Raw genomic sequence first — 22,524 nt, 5'->3', positions numbered from 1 at the left:
TTATTGTATTGTCATCAGATTTACATAAGTATGCCAAATTTCAAGTTAATCCGGCTACTGGAAGACAGATATACATTGAAAGTTAAATTAAAGCTTGTAAAAATGGGATATTGTCAGGAAAATTATTATTAAAATGGTTTTAAAGCATTTTTTCAGTCCATTTACATGATGTCTTAGGGGTTCAGGTATAAAAAAGAAATGGACCACTGGACCTCCTAGCAACATTCAGAATCATGATTTGCAAGCTTTTCCGAGTTCAAAACTATTCACAGAATGCGGTCCTCTAATTTTGCATACACAACTCCCTCCAGAACCCGCTCTAATGTAACGGGCATGCGGTTCATCTGCTGTTTATGAAATTGGACCTCCAAATGTTTGCTTGATCATCAATAGCTGGGAGTCTACTACAGTTCTTTTCTTGCAGAACTTTTTGCCACGCACTGTGAAAATTTGGAATCAGCTTGCAGCGCCAGTATTTCCGGACCGGTACAACTAGGGATCTTCAAACAACGAGCCTACTTATTTCTCAAAGGGCCGGCAAGGCATCCGTAACTCAGCTTAAGTTATGGGTCCATTGAAGGTAACATAATTTACTGGGTATAGTGAGGGTCCCGGTGCACGACACCTACTGATGTGCCAAAGGAAACTTTCCAAAATTGCGGAATTTTTCATATAGGAAAACTTCTTCTTGTATGGGGATTGAAACTCAGTGCGAAAATTTCTAGAAATGTCCGATAATATTTCCAACTTTTTGGAAACTTTCCGCAACTTGCACATCTGTAAGGACACCGCCTAGTCTTTGGCCAGTACAGAGATGACATGCATTCCGACTGACTGCAAACATTAGGTATATGGAGAGACGACCGGATGGCCAAATGGTTAGAGAACCTGACTACGAAGCTAGAGGTCCCGGGTTCGATTCCCGGCCGGGGCAGGTCTCGGGTCTTAGATGTTTAATATGTAGGTATGTATTTATCTATATAAGTAGGTTTATCCGTAGCATAGTAAAAGCTTTGCTTAGTTTGGGACTAGGCCAATTGGTGTTTAGTCGTAGGAGTGCAGTGTTGTTGAGGTACCATAATAAAGCAAAATAAAGTTGTTTCAAACTTTTTTATTTAAAATATACAATAACAAGTTAATGCTAAAATTCATAATTGTGTACTTCCAAATTGTGAGTTTTTTGTAATCTCACAACGTTTCAAAATAACGTTTCAACTTCTACCTACTCGAACCACTTAAAGCAAAGTTACATGGGGCTAGATCACGTTTCGCGAAAACGGATGCTCACCATCGAATAGCTTATAGATAGAGTCATTCACGAAGACGCGTGCCGTGGTTCTTATTACAATGTCATTAATGTCCAATTTTGACTAAATCACGCGTCTTCGTGGATGTAACTAGGTATATCAGATTACTTAATTGTAAGAGAAACTGACAACTTCAGAATGTCAAGTTTCATATTCATATTATTATGTGTCAAAAAAGATACAGTACGCAGTACGAACCCTGGCCACGATTACACGGCACCGACGGCGTGTTGAGATTTCTGTTCATTGCGCGGCCGAAACGCTCACTGCATTTTTTTTTTAGTTAAGGCCTCAAGGGCCAAATACAAGTAGTTTTAGTTTTAAAATTTTACACGAGGTGTTTTACAGGACGGCGTGCAGTCGGGATAAATCCGTTATGGACGACTGAGAAGGGAAGGCCCAAACAGTGCCGGACTCTCTCCGGATAAAAAACCTGTCTGCACGTCCCCAACTCCTTGGAACTTATTACGGGGAGGAGAGGGTTGGGAGGTTTCTTATCTACTCACAGAGTCTTGCTTCAGCCATTTGCTGGAAAGCCGGGAGGAGCTTGCATTCTCTTGTAAGGCTCTGCGGGGTACTTAGATCAGTTTTTTCTTTTGATCTCCATGGGTCTTTCTTGACCGACTCTAGCTCTTTTTATTTACCCGACTGCAAGGAGAGATATATGAATATGACTGTTTTTTACAACTGTATAATGGTTACTTGGTAGCACATGCAATGAACAGAGTAAACGCTAGCCGCGCCGCCGGTTATGCGTATACGTGACCGGGCTGTTAGAGCGGTTTAGGGTTTATCACAAATTAGCATGTTTTACCTTTTTCATTGTTAAAGCAAGTTAATGGGTGCTTTTACAAAAATAGTTACAAAGATCTGATAACAAAGAACAAGTCTTATAGCTTATCAGTTTCACAATACTTTATTATAAATTTATTTTCTCACGTTGTCATATTATTCCATCTTTTATGACTTTAAGTACATTGCTGTAAAGCGGAGGTTCCCAAAGTGAACCAGAGGAAAGTGAAAAAAAAACATGGGACTTTTAGGAGTTTTTGGAAGGTAGTACAAATGTTTTAAATTGGTCTACGAGAAAAAAGTTTGGAAACCTCTTCTGTGTGTCGACTGTCAGGTAAGAACGAAAGAAGATTGAAACAAAATGACAGAACACCGTATATCCAAAATTTTATGTTTTTACTAAAATATCTCATTTTGCGGCAATTTTGATGACTTCTTATCGTATGACGGTAAAACAAAGAACTAAATCCTAGACATACCTACATGTTACGCTTCACATAAAAATACGATCGATACGATTGAACATTCCGCCCACCTAAAGCCGCGGTACATCCCGGTATACCGCCGGATTTAGGTGGGCGGGATGTTCAATCGTATCGCTCGTATTTTTAAGTTGGTAACAATATAGCTGTCAAAATCAAAAGTCAATTCAAATGTCAGATGACAGCCAATTTGACAGCTATATTGTTACCAACTTAAATACATTTACTTACAAAATTTTTGGTAACGTACCATCGCGAACAGGGATTGTTGAGCCCTTTACCACTGTTAGTAATTTAGCCGTGTAGTGCTATTTTGGTTTATTAATGACAACTTTGAGTATGTATAACTCGGCTAAACTACAAATATTAGCGAGTGGCTCAACAATCCCTGGTCTCGACTGTACATAAACAGATTTGTTTTTTAAATCTAGTACCGAACAGTAATTAAACGCTTTACTTCATCAAAATACTTACTTTAATTTGTCGCTAAAGCTATACCAATACACTTTTAACAAATCGTCAATACTTTGAAAACTGGTATCTGAAATCAATATTTAAACTGAACTGCATCAACAATATTGAATAAAGTTCATGAAGTCAAATTATCGAATTCGAGATAAGACTGTTTTAAAGAGTAGTGAAAAAATTACGACTATGTATATACAAGACACAAGCCCATAGTTAAGACAAAATAAACAATTGTCAAAAGGGTGAAGGAACTCTTTTAACACTAAATGCGTTTTATACAGTTAATATGTTCTTAATAATAAGGTCTTCGTGGATTGTTCTGAAACAGAAAAGTTTACATGTAGTACCTATTTGCGGGTAGTTTCTTAAAGTAGGTTCAATGGACTCCTTAGGTATCCGTATTTAATTAAGTACTAAAAAATGTATGGATTTGCTTAGTGTGGTAACAGTCTTTTTTCTTATTTTTATAATAAAGCGAGAGATCTTTCAAATATTCCCGCGACTTCGTCTGCAAATGATTTGTTTACGCAATACCGCGGGCAATATGTAATTTTCCGGAGTTAAATTTACCCTACGAGTCAAACTCACGTTATAAACTATCTATGTAACAAAATTATCAAATTTCATTCAAATTTGTCTAGCTGGAGTCTGTAGGATACACACACTCACTGAAAAACTTAAGCACTTTAATATTAGTAAAATTCACAATGTAAAAAAAAAAACAGTAACGATGATCATTAATTTTATAACATACTTGTATTCTTGTAGATAGTTTATCTTGTATTTCCATAAATAAAACTCAATTGTCCAATGCATGAAAGATCATCAAGAAACGGTTCTTTTTTTTCGTTGTTTTCGTAATTGTCATTGGCCTGACAAGGTATGTTGGTGAAAAAGAAAACTTTGGAAATGTTCAATAACGACTCAAAGCTATAGGCACTATACTACGAAGTGCAAAATTCGATTTGCAAGTTCCTATCTTGCCGTCGCTGACGCTTATATTATTTGATACGAGAGCGAGAAGGACGGTACGATACGAACTTCGATTTTCGAAATTCGTAGTACCCCTGGAGTTAGCTAGTTAATTCTACTAATTTATTTACCAAGGGATTAGGTCTGAAGCGGTACGCCAGCATCATTCGCTTCCTGTAAGCGTCGAATTCGTCGTCGTCGGGCGAGACGTTGTCAGAACCGGACGCGCCCAAACCCATGTTCGCGACGGGCTGGTTCGCTCTAGAAGCAACAACATTCCACCACTAACGTTAGGGACGGTTAATAACTACGTGTCGTTCGAAACAAACAGACGTTTCGAAAAAGAAGTCGTGAAACATTATGGGGAGGGAGAGTCAGTTAACCACCCGTATACTCGTATTAACTCCACTTGTAACTAAGTATGTAAGTATCTATGTATGTAACGGAATCTTTCAACTAGATTTTCACCCACTTCTTATTGTTGTACGTATTGACTCGAAACTTGCCGACTACACGTAGTTCTGATGACAATTCAATAATATGGTACCATCAAGCTGATCTGATGATGGAGTCGGAAGCTAGACACAGGAACTTCAAGAGAGGATATTGTAACCTTGCCGTTTTTAGGCTTATTAGAATAATTTTAAGGTGTATTTTAACAAACAATTGTATCCAGAGTCTGATAATAGAGCAAATAGGCAGGCACCAGAACTTCAAGACAGAACGATGTAACCTAGCCGTGTTTAATAGGCTTGTTGGAAAGGTCTCATGGTGTACTTAGACCAAGGTAGTTTCCATGGTCTGATGATGAAGCAGTTAAGCAGTCACTAATAAAGCGTGTTTTCAAAATTATTTTTTATAAATCAACGGTCAGTGTAAGCCTTTCCACCTAGAAAGTTAAAGTTTCACATAGAAGTTATCTTTATTTACGACGTATACAAGGCTAAGGAATGGGTGCAACGGGTGCGAAGTCGCGGGCGTAAGCTAGTAAATATTTGAGGTATAATTCAACGTCGTAATTGTTATTTAAATATGAACTATACTTACTTGTTAATTGGGTCGACGATGCCGGTGCCTTCAGCACCGAGACCTTGTCCCTCGCTCCACCCCAGCTTTTGTAGCATTTTGAAGCCTAGAATAAATTGTTCGCAATTCTAGACAAACCAACTAAGCTCAGCAACAGTTGCATACTTATGCAAGTTTATATACAAGATTTTTTGTAATTAATCCGGAATATTTCAATAGACACAGTTAAGTCAGTTTGACTGAACATTAGCCCTGGTAAAGGTTCTTCATAGGATTTTTTCATTTGAAATGTCTTCACACACACCGATTACTTAGAAAGATAAATAGGTTACTGTTTGTGTCATAATATAGTTTAGACTATTTATGGATGCTAATCTTTGATATTCTGCGCAATTCCATAATAATAACAAACTATAAAACAAACACGGATATGTAAATATTTTCACAATCTCTGACCTTCAAAACTGTTTGTCAGGCGCATAGCGCACTCATCACCAAATATTCTATTTATAAATGTGTTATTTTTGATTTCCGTTAACTTTTCAGAGAACATTCAACAGATCAAATGAAGTTAATTTTTCCAAGACACCAGTGGCCAGCTGTTACTATTTACAAGATAATGAAGATGAAGATTAATTATGCGCAGTAAAACTAAAGCGCTTTTAATTCAAGAAGGTTTAATTTAATTTGTGTAAATTAGGTTTTGTGATATATCTCTTATCTTCTTCTTCTTGTGCCCTCTCCTATCGGAGGTCGGCGATCATTAGGGCTATCCTCACCTTAGAGATTGCCGCTCGAAAGAGCGATCTGGTACTAATTCCGAACCAGTCTCTAAGGTTTCTTAACCAGGAGGTACGTCTGCGTGAGCGGCCTTGTATCTTCCCCTGGATAATAAGCTGTAGCAGACCATACTTGTTGTTACGCATTATATGCCCCAAATACAACAGCTTCCTCGGTTTTATAGTACGTATCACTTCCAAGCTTTTATTCATTCTCTGCAATACCATTTCGTTCCTTACTCTATCCGTCCATGATATCTTTAATATTCTTCTGTATACCCACATCTCGAAAGCTTCCAACCTCTTGCACATGGCTTGGGTCAAAGTCCAAGCTTCTACTCCATACAGAAGAACGGAAAAAAAACATCACAACGCACTAAGTGACATCTTGTGCAGAGTTTGAGATTCCGGTTGCAAAGAAGATGAGACATCCTACCAAAGTCTTGTCGGGCCTGTTCTATGCGACATTGGTCTTCCTGTTCATTAACAATGCAGCCAAGATATCTAAAGGAACTAACTCTTTCCACTGGCCGATTGTTGATATAGAGAACACTATCCGTCTATTGTTTCCGACTCACAATCATGTACAGTCAAGGGCAAATATATCGACACGGCCATAGTTGCAAATATATGTATACACGGCCTTAATGTTAAGTGCATAGAGTCGCGTATACATATTTTTGCAACTTTGGCCATGTCGATATCTTTGCCCTTGACCTTGGTCTTCTAAACATTAATGTTGAGCCCATGTAGAGAACTGACAGTCTGAACACGGTCCAACAGTTTCTGTAAGTCACTCAAGGAGCTGGCAAGCAGTATCGTGTCATCCGCATGTCATATCTCTTATGTGTTGTCAATGCAGTGACATTGACGAGTGCGTCAAGTTTGTAAATTTTATAATTTAGCCTTAAAGGACTGTGAAGTTACTAAATGTTTGAAAAAACGATAAAAAAATCAGGTAATTTCTATCAATGAACTGAGCCATCTGCCGAAGTTAACGGAAATCAAGAAAATCACGGTGTACTATGCTGTCTATTAAAAGTTTGGCACAAATGGAAGGAATGCACATTCTATTGCCAAAAGTTTAAAGTTCTCTTGGATGGAATTCATGGCAGAATTTAGACAATTCGTATGAGCTTACCGACATTGTCTTCTTTCAACTTGAACTCTTTGTAGTCACTCAGATCTGGCTCTTTGCCACTTTTTACAGCCGAATATTTCTCCATAAACCTGGAAACATTTGTGTTGAATGAATAGGGAATATTACTGCATTGTTCTGCCGTCAGAATGCAGCACTAGCACAAGCCATAAACAGTTTTTTGGATGTCTTAAATGTCTTTTAAACGTCCGTAGGATCCCATAATATCATATTAGTTCAATATTTTTTGGAAGTATTGCTTTATCGTTTCTACTAGCGACCCGCCCCGGCTTCGCACGGCCAAAATAAAAAAACCTGCCAAGTGCGAGTCGGACTTCCGTACCTGTACAACATTAGACATTAGCAAAAATGGACAAAAAACACGTTTGCAGTACGGGAGCCCCCCTTATATATTTATTCTATTTTAATTTCATTATTTATTTTTAAAGTGAATTAAAATACAAATTAATCTTTTGTGAATATTTCAAGCAACTACCTGTTGCCGTAAAGAGCACCCCTTAAATATTTATTTCATTCTGTTTTTAGTATTTGTTGTTATAGCGGCAACATAAATACATCATCTGTGAAAATTTCAACTGTCTAGCTATCACGGTTCATGAGATACAGCTTAGTGACAGACAGACAGACCCTTTCGGCACAGAACTCTAAAAAGGTCTCTAATCGAGGGCACTTCACACACATTTTGCACCGCCATTTTCCAAAAACAACACCCGACCCGCGCGAAGACGGGCGCGTCAACGAAAGGTAGTTAAATGCATTTTTAGGTTAGATTGATATTTTTAAATTCGTAATATCTTTTGAATGAAATGTCCGATTTGAATAATTCAAAAGTAATGTACAGGTATTGAAACCATCATGAATATGAAACTATTTATTTGGATAAGGATTAATACAAAGGTATGGATAACATGGTCTGATTTAAGTCGGCATATCAGTCAACTTTTAAAATAAAAAAGTAGTTGTAGTGACATAACTACAATAGTTGGAGACATTATGGTATTGCGAAGTTTTTTGTAGATACTGATATATTCTTCAATATTGTAGAACATTTTTTTGTTCTATCATCAAAAGTTTCCACAGGGCATACGATGAAACATGTTTTATGGCAACTTTTTTACACTTTGAGGCACATTATTGAAGTTTTAGTACGGAAACCTAATTTTTTCTGATAATAAATATTATAGCCTATAGCACTTTGGAATAATTTAGCATTCTAATAGTGAAAGAGTTGTTAAAATCGGTCCAGTAGTTTTTGAGTTAATTCGTAAAAAATATCCAAAAATCCAAATCTTTCCTCTTTATATAATATTAGTATAGATTAATGTAATATCATGTCATTTTGTTACTAATAACTATCCCTGATTAACAAAGCCTAATTTTTACCTTGACAAAGCCGACCATTCGTTTTCACGTGACGTTACCTGTTTTTAACATGGTTATGTTATCTTCACGTGTTATTATCTATCTATGTATGTAACAGAATCACCCACTTCCTATAATGGTATTGAACCGAAACTTGGCAGTTATGCAGCACTGATGATAATACAATAATATGGTGTCATCGAGATTAGTGCTAATAAATATGTCATGATCTGTGTCGTGGCGACAAACTATACAGAGAATTGACGTTGTTATGGCGGTTTATTTACGGTTTGTGCTAGTGTCGCCCCCTGCGCAGAGCTTTGCGTACTATTCCCTATTACATCAAAATATATACATAACGTTCCTGGGTAAAAAAATGTTATTCTATTTATTTAGTGCGCCAGTGTAAGTAGGTAGTGCCACGAGAGTTGAAGTGAATCATTACACACACAGCTACAACATGTCGTGTAATGACAGCAGAATTTTGACATTTACTCATTCATTTCATTCATTATCCTTTTGTGTAACTTCAACTCTCGTGCCACTACCTAAAACATTATCAGAATATTTGGAAACGTACCTATTTTTTCTTTTGTCTTTTAAACTAAAAATTACAAAGATAAACCGCGCCAAAGTTCGGGAGCGGGGGCCCGTGACGTTACGCGGAACTTTAACTGGCTACGGGGCTGTTTCACCACCCATTGATTAATTTTATTTGACGGATAAATGTGATGCCGTCTCCGTCTATCCCAACAAAACAAACAGAGAGGACATCACATTTACCAGTCAAATAAATGTAATCATTGGATGGTGAAACAGGGAGTACTACTACTTGTTTAATTGACAAAAGCGTCCAGTATTTTCTGATAATGTTGACAGACTAATCAGATTTTTTTAGGAAGCTAGCTTATTACACTATAGGTACTTTAAAACATTAACCCCCTGTTTCACCATCCATTGATAAAATTTATTTGACGGATAAATGTGATGCCGTCTTTGTTTGTTTTGTTCAAATTAATCACATTTGTATGGATAATTTTCGTGTCACAATGGAAAAAGTTAATGGAAATTATTACTACCTGCTAACGCAGCTTTAACGGTGTGCAACTTTTTGGCCACTCATTTATACGCCTAATAAAATTAATCAATGGGTGGTGAAACAGCGCTTTAGATAGATACGATAAAACGTTAATTACTGGCCACCTTACATTAAAAAATGAATGATAATCACCTATAAACAGAGTTCATTTTTAATATAAGGTGGCCAGCAATTGACGATTTACCCTACTTGGTGATTGAACTTACTTCTTAAGCTCTTCAGGCGGTAGAAAATCTCCGATGTGATGCTTGCCGGCTGCTTGTTTCGTGAGCTCGTCCGCCCATTTCTCTGTGGCATACATTTCCCTTGCACGTAGCCTAAAAGACAATACATATGAGAGGGAGTTTAATGAAGAAATCTTACAAAACAGCTGAAAGCCTACTTCTTAAACATCTGTACAGTACAGCTACAATGTTAATATCGCCCGGGACTTGTCGTTTTTTTTTTGTTTTCCTGAAGATTCATATAAGAAATAAAAAGAAAACCAATCTTCTGTTTCGAGTTCCGAACAATTTTGAATAGAAAATCGTTATCGTTATCATGACTCATCTGACCAGCTGTTCAGCTGCAAGGACGCAGGGGCGTTGAGTATCAGAGTCCCAGGGACGCCGAAAGGTGGGCTCGGGAGAATACCCCGTTACAATACCGGCTGCTGACCCGTGGAGTATAAGTGGGGCCTTTACTACTACTAGCCTGTAGCTTACCCATATTGCGACGTAATGTATATATACCTGGATAAACCTGAGACTTAAGGGCGCTAAATATTCAACTGTACCTCCTCCCTGAGACACCAGAGAGCCAAAGCGATATTAAACGACGCACAGCGACCCGTCGGCTACTATGGTCGCCTACCCACGGCTAGCAGCTTCCAAAAATGAGGGCCAAAGACTAGCACCAGTAACAAGCGTCCGTAACTAATGACCTTATGGCAAGTTTGTGATTTGTGGGTTAGTAATGGCGTTTGAACACACATTTTGGACATATTACTTCTCACACTAAAAAGTTGCCTTGTTTAGTCTGAGATCCTTAAACTCTTGCCCGGAACTTATAGCCTTGTGCGTCCCAAGCTCGAGTTTTTTTTAAGAATTTATTTTACTTACTTGTGTTCCCATGTCCCCTCAGCAGTATCTTCGTCACTGTCATATTCATACTTGTGTTTGCCAGATGCCGCCAGACGTTCCACTTCTTGCCTCTTTTTTAGCATGTCCTGAAAGAGAAAAACAACACAGTCAAAACACACGTAATATGTCAACTGCTTTTAAGTATGTCTTTGAGCTTTACTTATCGAGGAATAGGTAATTTATTGAATCAGGCGCGAAGGTCCATATTAATTAACTACTTATAAACAATTATTTTGTACAACGACCACCGATGCTACCTAGACCTGGGTCGCGCGCGAGCACGCGCGGGTTAGCCACGATTTTTTTATAGTTCAGAGGAATAGGTAGCTGGGATTGCATTTAAACAAACTAGTACATGTTATATTGAAGAGATGGGTTCTATAAATTCTGTAACCATTCAAAGTCAAAATATCTTTATTCAATTTAGGCTATAACAAGCACTTATGAATATCAAAAAAAATCTACCACCCGTTCGGAAAAACCTCTGTTGAGAAGAATCCGGCAAGAAACTCAACGAGGTATAATAAATAAATAACTCATTGATAATAGAGAGGTTATTTACGAGCTGCCAAATAAAAAAACGTTGGTCAATTACATAATAGATAATCAATTACTAAAACATACCTGAAATAACAGATTGAGCTTGAAGTTATCTTCGCACTTTTTCCAATCCTCAGGGCTAAGGTTAGTGGTGCCAAAGTTGGTCATGGCATACTGCATCAGAGCTTGGTTGTTACGATTCACTGTGGTCAGTTTTAGACCATCCTCGTCTATTTTGGCCAGTTTTACAGCTAAGGGAAACAAATTGATTGTATATCGAATGATTTTAATAGGTTCGTAATTCGCAAAATTTTTGAAAGTCATAATGTAATATCTGTCATAAATTTTGTTACTCATATTTTCTTCCCGACGAACACATTTTTTTAATTTTTAAAATGGTCATCTTATATATAGAACTCTATGGGTTAGGTTACGTTTGTTTTTGAATTGAATAGAAAAAAATATTTGATGTAAAAAAAGTTTGTACCTACATGTACATACCTTATCTTAATAACAGTAGTTAATAGTGCACCAAAATGGATGCCACTCAGCAAATGCCGATGTCTGAATTTCTTCAGTGAAACAGTTTACAAAAGTAAATATGAACTATTAATGGATTCAGAGAAAAAAAAGAGTTCTATGATATGAATGACAAATAGTACACTATTACTTTCAACATTTATGCGAGCCGATATGGATGGACCCCATTTAAATAAAAATTAAGCCACATTATGCTAACATGCATTCGTCAGAAATGACTAATAATTTACTATTACAGAACGTAACTTCAGACTAGATGGAATGTAATGTATTATAGTATTTTGCTGCACAATCTTAATACCTTGTTGGTTACTAAGTTCTGTTACTGGAGTTGTGGCTCATAAAACATAATGTAAAGGTTTTAATAAAAAACAGAATACAACACTGGAGAGGTTTTTTTGTACTGCTCAAAATATGAATTGATTTATCTAAAATGTACACCATTAATAAAATATAATTTATTTACACATATTCTATAAATTATACATAGAAAGATACATTAGAAAGTAATAACAAATAAAAATGGAAGACTAATAAATTGATTAACCAAGAAAAAATGGTCAAGTCAGTCTATCAGTCGGAGTGTGGTAGGGCAGCACCATCATCAAAGCCAAACAGCTTCGCTGCTGGCTTCCATTTGTGATGGGTGCCTCGAATGCACATGCTAAAATGTATACCGTATTTTTATAGAACGAAAAAATTGAGATTGCCGTCAGACGCAAACAAGCGGTCGATTTATGAAAATTAGACTAAAAATATGAATATGAGTGCACTGCAAATCAACTGATTCGTAGTATCCAGGAGTAATATTATTTATATCTATAGAAGCTCTATGTCGCAGCGTATTTTGTAGCCAGTATTTAGTTTTCTAACGATTCTGTGCTTCAACTATCCCTCTCCTGAATCTGCTTGCATGTTTTTCACTTTTGGCCAAAAACACATAATTTCGGCGGCCATGCATCAAATAGACTTGCTAAAACTTGTCATACTAACCAAGTTCTCGGTCAGACCCACTTCATCTATACATAACAATGAAGATTAATGATCTAGTTATCGTAAAGCGTATGATTAGACCCTTTTAAACTGGAATATAAAATAAATATTGACTAAAATCCACTTGAACAGGTAGCGTAATTTTAGCGTATATTTTGAGCAACTTTTTTTAAATGGTTAAACTAATTCTTCAAAACTAAAACAACAATTTTCGTTCAATCGTATTGTAAGTTTATCACTATTAAATAGACTTTTAAACCATATGATTCAATAATTAAAACTTTCTCGCTATACCTATATTTCCGGGTAAAACTCCAGTAACAGAACTTAGTAACCAACTAGGTACATAAAAAGAAATATCATAACAGGGTCACTTATTGACTGATTTATCAATCACTACCCAGCCTAATGCCTTGAACTAATAAAGCTGAAATTTTACACAGTGGTTCGATTTATGATGAAGACAACAAATAAAAGGACAAGTTTTGCAAAATTTCAATGGCATAGGTAATTCTACGGCTGTCAGCTACTAGTACAATATGAACTCACTGACAGTTATTTAAAGATACATACCATCCAAACGCATCATCAGCCCAGCCTATATTATGTATGTCTCAATGTTGGCCACAATACCTCCTCTTATAATGAGAGGGCTTGGACCGTAGTTCCTTCTCGGGCCCAATGCGGATTGGGAACTTCACACATATCATTGATTTGCTTTTTGCTTGGTGGTTTGTGAAGGTTTCCTTACGATGCAAATAGGTAGGTAAATAAAATAAATAAATTCTTCACAGAAAATAATTCGTCTGTTAATTATTTTCTTGCATTTTGGGCATCAGACAGCAAGCAAGAAAGAAATCAGACGATACCATAATAGGTTTCGTGATAGGGATTCATTTTACTTTACTTATACACAATTTATCGTATTTAACAAATGCTTTCAAGTGTTTGCAAGGTTGAGCGCTTCTTAGCCCAGACATTAAATCAATATTGTTTCCGGGTAAATTTTAATCAAATTGCTTCGTAAATTAGTGAGCATTGTCGCTTTTGTCTGTAATGCTAAGCAATGGGGCTTGCTTCCATCGTCTGTATTTCCGGGGTAATTATGGGTATATTCAGGCCAGATTATATAGGCTGTTACTGAACCAGTTGAGCTACATCTTTCAATCGCTGTCAATTGCTGGTCAGTATAAAAAAAATAGGCAATAGTTAATATTTTTAGGCACCAATGTTAATACCTGGCATGGGTGGCATAGGAGGCATAGGTGGCATGCCAGGCGGCAACGGCGCCACCAACCCCGGAGGCTTAATATCCGCTAGCGGTGGTTCGTCGCCCCAACGCGACTTCTTCTTCCGTTTTCGCCTCTCCTGCTTGCTTTCAGCGTCTTCGTCGCTTTGAGAACTGGCTTCCTCGCGTTTTACTGAGTTTTCATAGTTAAATTGGTTCCAGGGCTGTTGGGAATTGGAGTCGCTGAAACTGAAATAGTGATATCTTTAATTAAAACTTTAACATCGATGTTAATAAAACGTAGGCAAGTGAGTATAAAATATATATTTGTGACCTTTGGTATCAGGTTTATAGATTGAAATACCCTCATCAACATGTTCTATCCATCTTTGTCTGGAGGCTAACGACACGTTTAATATAATGGCAGAGTTAAGAATCGCAGGTAGACAGTGAACTCACCTAAATTTCTGATCAGCTGTCTTGCTATCGTCACCGCTGTCGTAATCATCTTCAAGACAAAACTCAGGCTCATATTTATCTTCAGGTTTCACCTCTGGCTTCTTGTCTTCGGGCCCTTCTCGGCGTATCTTATTCACGAGCTCCCGAAACGCCTTGTATTCATTCGAGTTCGTATTATGGAGGAACCTGCAAACATACTTGCCATTAGTCAAGTTTACCGAGAGAGAGTCTAAGCCAAAGGATGTGTTAGGTCAGTTTACAACCTAGGGTTTCGGTGCAGTGTTATAGACAATATTTATTCGTCGAACGGCTTCGTTTTTTAACATAGCGACAACCCAGAATGTTGCAAGTGTTCATATTTTAAGTATTTAAAATGAGAAACAACATAATCCAAAGCACAATAATGTGTAAAAAATTAAATTGAATCTCTGTTCTGTGATCTCATTAAGTGACATAAGAAACAAGACTTCATGGAGGCTTTTAGTGTCATGAGCTTTTTAAGACACTTTGGCTATATACTTCGTAGAGTTAGCGTCTATAACAATACACCGATCACATCATTGATTGTAGAAAAAAAATGTATAATAAAAAAGAATACGGCACGTCATCCTGTTGGGACAAAACTGTCTACGGTGGCAAGGCATTACCACATATTTTGGTCTTGTGAGTGTATTGCCTTCAGGACATTTTCCCAGTGGTCGCCGTTCCGTGCAACTTCGCTGGCGGCGCGTTGGACCGAAGGCGGCATCGCATCTGCAGAGAGAACTGCACACCACGGGTCAACATATTGTCTAGCGGCCACCTCGTGCCTAAAGAACCCACCCACAGAATCACCCAAAATACCTAACTACACCACTATCAAACTCGTTTTTTTTCGCTATTTTAACAGTACTTATTGCCGTTAGAAATCATTTTATGTCCAAATTATACCAAAACTAGAACACATTGTAAGACCAGATAAGTGCAGTTGGACTGGGAATTTGAACTTGGTTTCCTCATCATTCTGGGATTGTTCATTATCATGCTATAGAATTTACCAACCCGTTTTAGTTTTGGCATAATTCAGAAGAATAGTGAAAGTACACCGCAATATTTAGGCCATGTTCACCAAAAATTTTAGATTCTTTGCAAAATCAAGTTCTTGTCAACTAGCTGGAACGCAGTTCAGTCTCTTTATTTAGTGTTCATTCATTCATTATTAAATTTAGAGACTACTTAATTATATCTCAAACTGAACAACCAAAGGAGGCTTCATCGTGACTAGTCGCCAGCTCATGTATAATAATGATAATGCATATTTTGTAAAAGTTACTAAAGTGACATGAAAAAAAACTTTACTTTCGTAATTTTTAAGTACTTAAAAATTCGGCCAATTTATTGTATCAGATAATTGAAACATCTATGTACGAAGTACGCAACATGAGTGCAGAACAAATACTTATTCTAGAAAACAAAAATACCTTGATTAGGAGCTGAGCGATTGGTAGGGTCCATTTCTTGGGATGACGAGCTAAGATTCATAAGTGGTGGAGGTGGTGGAATTTTCGGCATTTTCATCTGCTCCGGCATCGAATCCAGCGGCTTGGGCTCCGGAATATTGTGTAGAGGCATGCTGTTTGGAGGCATATTCGGTGGCATATTTGGTGGCATGGAGTTTGGTGGCATAAACGGCATATTTGGCGGGCAATTTCCGTTTCTAAAGTTAGGCCCATTAGGCCCGAATGGAGGACGCCCCATGAAAGGCATATTGCCGTTGTTCATAGAATTCGGTGGCATCATTTGGTTAGGTGGACCATTGGGTCTCATCATTGATGGGTTTGGGAAAGGTGGGCCAAAGAACGGAGGCATGGGACCATTTGGTCCTGGGCCACACATGTTAGGTGGCATGGGACCGGGTCCGCAGGGTCCACCAGGGCCATTGGGTCCCATAAAGTTAGGTGGCACGGGGTAGTTATGTGGTCCACCCATAAATGGAGGCATGGGCCCCCCTGGTGGCATAGGACCTCCCGGTGGCATTGGTGGCATGTTGGGTCCACCAGGTCCCATCATTGGTCCAGGGCCCATATTTGGCCCCGGCCCCATGCTGTGGCCATGGTTCATGTTCATACCCGGCCCCATGTTGGGTCTCGGCCCCATGTTTGGACCAGGCCCCATATGTGGTCCGGGCCCCATATGCGGTCCAGGACCCATATTTGGACCTGGACCCATATTAGGACCAGGACCCATATTAGGACCAGGGCCCATATTTGGACCAGGTCCCATATGTGGGCCAGGGCCCATATTTGGAACAGGGCCCATATTCGGACCAGGGCCCATATTCGGGCCAGGACCCATATGAGGTCCAGGGCCCATATTAGGACCTGGACCCATATTCATACCAGGACCCATCATCATTGGCCTAGGTCCCATGTTATGCGGACCTTGATTAAACCCTGGGCCCATATTAGAATCAGGGTAGTTCATGCCTTGTTCCGAATCTGAACCCCCATCAGTACCAGGATCCCCATTTGCTTGCCAATTTGCTTCATTATCAGGGTCACTTTGTGGCATAAATGGTATTTGCATAAGAGGTTGTATTTTATTCTCTTTTCTCCGGTCTTCCATAACAGGTGTTCCTGGGCTGTGGGGCCGGTTCCTTCCTCTATCATTCCACCTACGCCTGTCCCTGAAACCCAGATTAAAAACTTTGTTGACACCAAGAAGTACATTTCTGATGTAGTCCTAGTTTGGCATACATTGGAAAAATTATATATAAAAAACATCTGAATTAATAAAGATGTCAAATAATGCAACACTTTAATTATAAATCAGGAATTGTTTATCTGTTTCATGAAAGTATGTTGAAGTACACAAAAAAAAGACTAAGATAAACAAAGAAAGGCTAAGGTCTTAGAGTTAGATTTTATACCTTCCTTTATCAGAAGATCGCCTTCTCTCATTGTGTTCACGATTTTGATGCTCCTTGTGATCATCATCCCTTTCATGCTGTTCTTGATAAATCTCAGGTGCATTAGCTGCCATAGCCTTGGCTTCTTCTTGGTTTGCTTGCCTTTCCTTATCTTCTTTGTCTTGCTTTTGTTTCTCTAGCAAAGCCTTATACTGACTCATAAAGCTGCCATCATTTGAGAAGATGTTAGATGAGCTTTTGTCATCCTTTGACGTAGGGCTGAAGAATATATAGCAGTTTAAATAATGACACAAATAAAAATAGACTTTAAAGAACATCCTGAGGCTTGTTACTTTATATGGCTTTGCTTGGTCTGAAACTAAATATATTATGCTTTTTCCCAGAGATAAGACCAAGCTGCACCATTCCACCATTTCCAATGTTCCCAAAATAAATAAATATTGCTTGTCAAAACATATCTTTTAATTTAAAAAAAGAAGAAAGAATCATCTAACAGACTGTAAGCAAACTGATTCTGTAATGGTTTCTTTTTTTGCAAAATAAATAATCATTCATTCACACAATGTAAACCAGGGGTACCAAACTGGTCAATCACGATCGAACGGTTGACTGAACTTATTAGTCCAGTCGATCGTGGCAAGGCAAAAAAATATAAATGCTGTTTCATTTAAGATTTCAAAAAGTATGTAATTGGTAGATTGCACTGGGTTTCAGCAGTAAACAGTAGATCTTGGGTCTAATCAAGTTGGGCACCCCTGATGTAGACATACCTTCCTTATAGTAAAAAAATATTGTAATACATAAAATCAAAGTCGCATGGGGTAGTAATATTAGTCTGATAAGTCCAGTGTGTATCAGCAATATTTGGTTGTTAGTGTTATTTGATATATTATAAGATCATGTTGGGATTTTTTTCTTGGACATTACATCCAATATGTCATTGTAAGTGGCATCTCTATAAACTGTTTTAACTATGTGTCTCACTGCAGTTCATGGGCTTCCTTTCTGAGTTACATTGTATTGTACAGCATTTATGCTAACAAAATTACAAAATCTCCAAGATAAGCGACAAGGTTCATAATTATTTTATTGTGTATGTCCTTAGCCGTTAAATTACACAGGTTGCCATATCATAGCATATCAAGCACCGGTAATGACGGCGTGCCCCCTAAGCTTTTAGGACAAAATGTGAGATGATCTACCCACACATCAAATAGGAAAGTATAATCGTAGCACACAATACATACATTGTTAGCTTAGCCTGCGCCGCCATAGCAGCAGCTTGCTTTTGAGCCTCTAATTTCGCCTGTATTTCCATTTTTTTTCGTTCTATTATTTGTTCTTGCTTCGACATTTGAGCCCATCTTGTACTGAGCGCCGATTTGTTCTTATTGTCCTGAAAATTTATCATATTGAATAAAAGTTATTGTAAAATAAGCAGCACTATCTAGATAATGTAAGATGATGAAAACTTTTCATAATTATAATTTCTTAAATTTACACACCATTTTCCAACTCAGTACGGTACAGGTACTTGGCATAGACTAGACAAGCTGTGCTTTTTTAAAAACGTTTGACATTCGGCGATGCTTAATTTTTAGTTCAATAAAATCTGCTTCCTAAAAAGATAAAGGAGATACATCCATACATTCTTAACAGCGGCAGAATGCATAAGTGAAGCCGGTTAAAGCGCTTTAGCGTATTCAACCACACAGTGTAAAGCCGAGTTTAGATTTGCAAGAAAAACCGTACAAGTTGCATTACATTTCGGCGCTCGATTGCACACTACAAACTCGTTGGCTTTACGGCTTCGCAATGTAATGCACTTGCACGATTTTTCTTGCAAATCTAAACTTAATTATGGTCTATTTCTGAAATGTAGATACTAAAATGACAGTCTGAAATGTCAAACGTAAAAATAATGTGGCCAGCATAAAAGGAACAGTGCTGCTCCATGATTTCGGTTTCGTAAATAATCGATAAAATGTATATTTTACGATAGCAAAAATAACATTAAAGCATTCAATATTCTACGTTCCATTTTGAAAATATAAATGCACTTTTACGATAAAGTGATATAAGCACAGGTAAAAATACAGTGTTCATCACTTGGTGCGAACGTAAAAAAATATAATACAGAGGAACAACTACAAAACTAGAAAAACGAAGTTCGTATGGCACCCTTCCCTTTCAATCGCGTATTAAAAAATGAAATAAGAGTTAGCGGGACGGCAACATACGAAGTTCGAGTTTTGCATTTCGTAGCTAGGGCCAGCAGGGCTACCACGAAATTCAAAAATCGAAGTTAGTGTCGTTCCGTCCTTCTGACACTACTATTTAATATGAGAGCGAGAGGAACGTTACGGTACGAACTTTGATTTTTTTAATTTCGGAGTAGGCCCTCAGATATCACACAACGTCATTGTTCATGTTTTTTGTATTCAAGTGGTAAGTATTCAACCGACATTCGTTACTTTACATAGATAAAATTTATGATAGATAGAGTTTCTATATCGATAAACTGAACTATCGATGCTTTTTCTATATACAGTGATCGCCGCCAGCACTGTGTGTGTTTTTTGTAAGTACCTATTGTTCTAAAGACTAGTATGAAGTTAACACATAGGAACAAATTGTGATCGTTTATTTTAACAATAGTAAAAAATGTGATAAGTAAAATTTCATAAATCAAGAATTGCGTTATGGTTTTCTATATTTTTTACACTTTTAATAAAAACATATTTTGCAAATAAAACTTGAGCGATCGCTAGTATACAGAAAAGCATTGATAATTGAGTTCGTCGTTAAAGGAACTGTCATAAAATATTGCCCCCTGGATTCCTATGTCTGCAACTTGGTCTTAGACGAAGATTTTACTTTATGCACAAGATCATAAAAAGTCATTTTCTCAAAAAGGTCCGTAAAAGTTTACATTATTCTTTACATATCAGAAGGTGAAGTGCATAGTTTATGGTCAGCGAAAAATTAAAATGTTAAAAAGATTGCAGGCGCGCTAGCTCGACAATAATGAATTAACGCGCCTACAAACAGTCACATTTTTTTTAAAGTTAAAAAGGCCATGGAAATGTTGGCACAAGTCGTATACAGCCAAGTCTATTGGCCGCTATCAGATATTTTGTTTGAACTCCGGACTTTTTCTTTTAGGTCTGAAATAGCTTGTGGTGTTTTCGGTGGAAAAATACACCTGCAGTTTATTTTTAATGAAAAAAGGCGGGAAAGCATAAGAAAAATAATTGGAATAAAATTAAATTTTATAATATATTTTGAGAAAAAGTTTATTCTATTTCAGAATTTATTCACCATTTTTGAGAAAAGCTTTATTATTAGTCTCGGCTGGAATAGCAATTGCTGGCTTCGTATTAGTTAAACGGACTCGCACATACTCAGCCAGCAGTTGCCTACTTCCAGGCCTCGACAATAATCTACTATTTATGTCGCCTAGACTAGATCCAGCATAAATACGAACTTTACGAGTGAGAAGTCAAAAAGCATTACAGCATTAGTAAGCAACAGTACATTGCAGTCACCGGCAACAAATAAAACTTCTGATATGACGGTAATTAACAAATAGAGTTGCGTTAGGTCCTACCTTTGACTGTTTATGGCCCAGCCAGCTAATAAATAATAGTAGGGTACGCCAACTTTGCCCAATTTTTGGAGAAAATCGTATTTATTTTTATTTTCTATGAAAAACCGGTTTTTCTTCTTTCGTTGTGAACATTAGGAAAAGTACTTATACTTAAGTCATATTATTATACTTAATTGTAATCGTTATATATAATCTAAACCTAATTGAAAGTTATAGCGGGTACCGGTTATAAAGAGAGCCTTTGAATTCGCTACAAAATAGATGCTTTGTTTATAAGAAGCGGACCGGGAACCGTGACAAATTAATTTAATAAACGACTCGCTTTGAGCCGCTGCTGCCTTCCTTGTAACCTAGCCTTAAAAATACAAAGCCGTGAACATCGCCTTAATTAATATCGGGAAGCATAATTCTATCTATACTCTCTGCAATTGCTCCCATCCCATTAACATACTAGTATTTATAGCTTGGTTTCGAGTGCGCGACACCTTTGTCACTAGATATTACACGAGAGTCCGAGAGAGGTCTTATGTGACGTCTTACGCCAAGTTGATTGCTATCGGAGTCAATAATTAATATTAGGTATCTTCTACTTCTGATATATAAAATTCTCATGTCACAATGTTTGTGACCAAACCCATCCGAAATGGCTTGACTGATTTTTATGTTTCTTTGGGATATTTATGATTTTTATGATTTAATAGGACGTAAACTATTTTTTCGTACTTCTATGCGGACGGAGTCGCGGCCTCGCGGGCGATAGACAGCTAGTCTCTATATATAATTTTAAGGCTCGCAACTTCATATTACTGTTAGTTTGGTTTGATTACCCTAACCTTTAATAAGTATGCCAAATTGCAAGACAATCAGACTACTTACCTACTAAAAGTTGGTCAAATTTAACTTGCAAGATTTGACCCGCACATAAATAGTAGATAGGTACATACATTAAACATTAATAAACAAACATACATTGCAAGTTAAATAAAATCTTTTTCACCTCAGCAGCTCAAACAGGCAGTTTTTGCTATTAAACATCAGTGAGCCTAATCGCATTTTGCTCACTCCGTGAGACAAAGTAACTTTTTATTTATTTTTTTTAAATTCTAGTCAGTGCTGGGGTAAACTCACTGAATTACAAATAACTAAACTTCACTTTGACACGAAAAAAGCGAGAGATGGGATCAAATGTGTTGATTACAATGTTAAATTAAATTTACAGTAATTATTAAAAATATATCTATAATAAATTATCTACATGAACATGAAATATTTCGAAAATGTCAAAATTTTCCCACTTTTTAGTAAAGAATGCAACCTCGTTGCACGTATACCGCTGCTTGTTTTTTTTTAAGTAGCGTTACGTACCTATACTGCCTACCTCTAAGAGTTGGAATAAATATTTGTCAAATTGAATGAATTTGCAACTAAATCTATTTATGTTTATTTAATATAAATCCTAATAAAAACAAATTTAAAGGTTTAATAAACATTAATAATAATTTTTACGTTTATTGTTCAACCTTTTTTATGACCCAAAGATGAGGCTTTTTGCAGTAGGTACCTATTAAAAAATATTACATATTTACAAGTAGTTTTTAGTTCAAATTACAATGCATGATAAGAGTATGAGATTTGTATTGTATCGTACCTACTGGACACTTTTTCGTTCCGAATTCAAA

At 37.2% G+C, this 22,524-nt stretch overlaps 1 protein-coding gene across 2 annotated transcripts; it reads right to left on the bottom strand.

Moving 5' to 3' along the window:
• Positions 1-1,095: 1,095 nt before the first annotated feature.
• LOC141440055 (uncharacterized) lies at positions 1,096-18,843 on the bottom strand. Of its 2 annotated transcripts, XM_074104525.1 has the most exons (14): positions 18,741-18,843; positions 18,483-18,631; positions 17,236-17,493; positions 15,788-16,992; positions 14,975-15,092; positions 14,328-14,513; positions 13,879-14,117; positions 11,192-11,358; positions 10,547-10,653; positions 9,653-9,763; positions 6,968-7,056; positions 5,069-5,153; positions 4,153-4,282; positions 1,096-3,368 (listed from the first exon to the last, which is right to left on the bottom strand). In XM_074104525.1, exons 1-14 carry the CDS (start codon positions 18,774-18,776, stop codon positions 3,342-3,344), a joined length of 2,907 nt encoding a protein of 968 aa, XP_073960626.1. In that variant the 5' UTR covers positions 18,777-18,843; the 3' UTR covers positions 1,096-3,341. The 2 variants fall into 2 exon arrangements, with proteins under 2 accessions (XP_073960626.1, XP_073960628.1); XM_074104527.1 differs by lacking the exon at positions 4,153-4,282.
• Between the last annotated feature and the right edge of the window lie 3,681 nt (positions 18,844-22,524).

The sequence above is a fragment of the Choristoneura fumiferana genome, chromosome 21 (assembly GCF_025370935.1).
Source record: "Choristoneura fumiferana chromosome 21, NRCan_CFum_1, whole genome shotgun sequence".
Taxonomy (NCBI): Eukaryota; Metazoa; Arthropoda; class Insecta; order Lepidoptera; family Tortricidae; genus Choristoneura; species Choristoneura fumiferana.
This window is presented reverse-complemented; position numbering and strand designations above follow the sequence as displayed.

Bases quoted from the DNA above. Each gene is read 5' to 3' on its own strand.
- LOC141440055 (XM_074104525.1), bottom strand. From the start codon at position 18,776: ATGCCAAGTACCTGTACCGTACTGAGTTGGAAAATG. The intron at 18,632-18,740 runs GTGTGTAAATTT...ATAAATTTTCAG, and splicing joins CCGTACTGAGTTGGAAAATG to GACAATAAGAACAAATCGGC. The intron at 10,654-11,191 runs GTATGTTTTAGT...TTTCTCTTTCAG, and splicing joins AGCTCAATCTGTTATTTCAG to GACATGCTAAAAAAGAGGCA.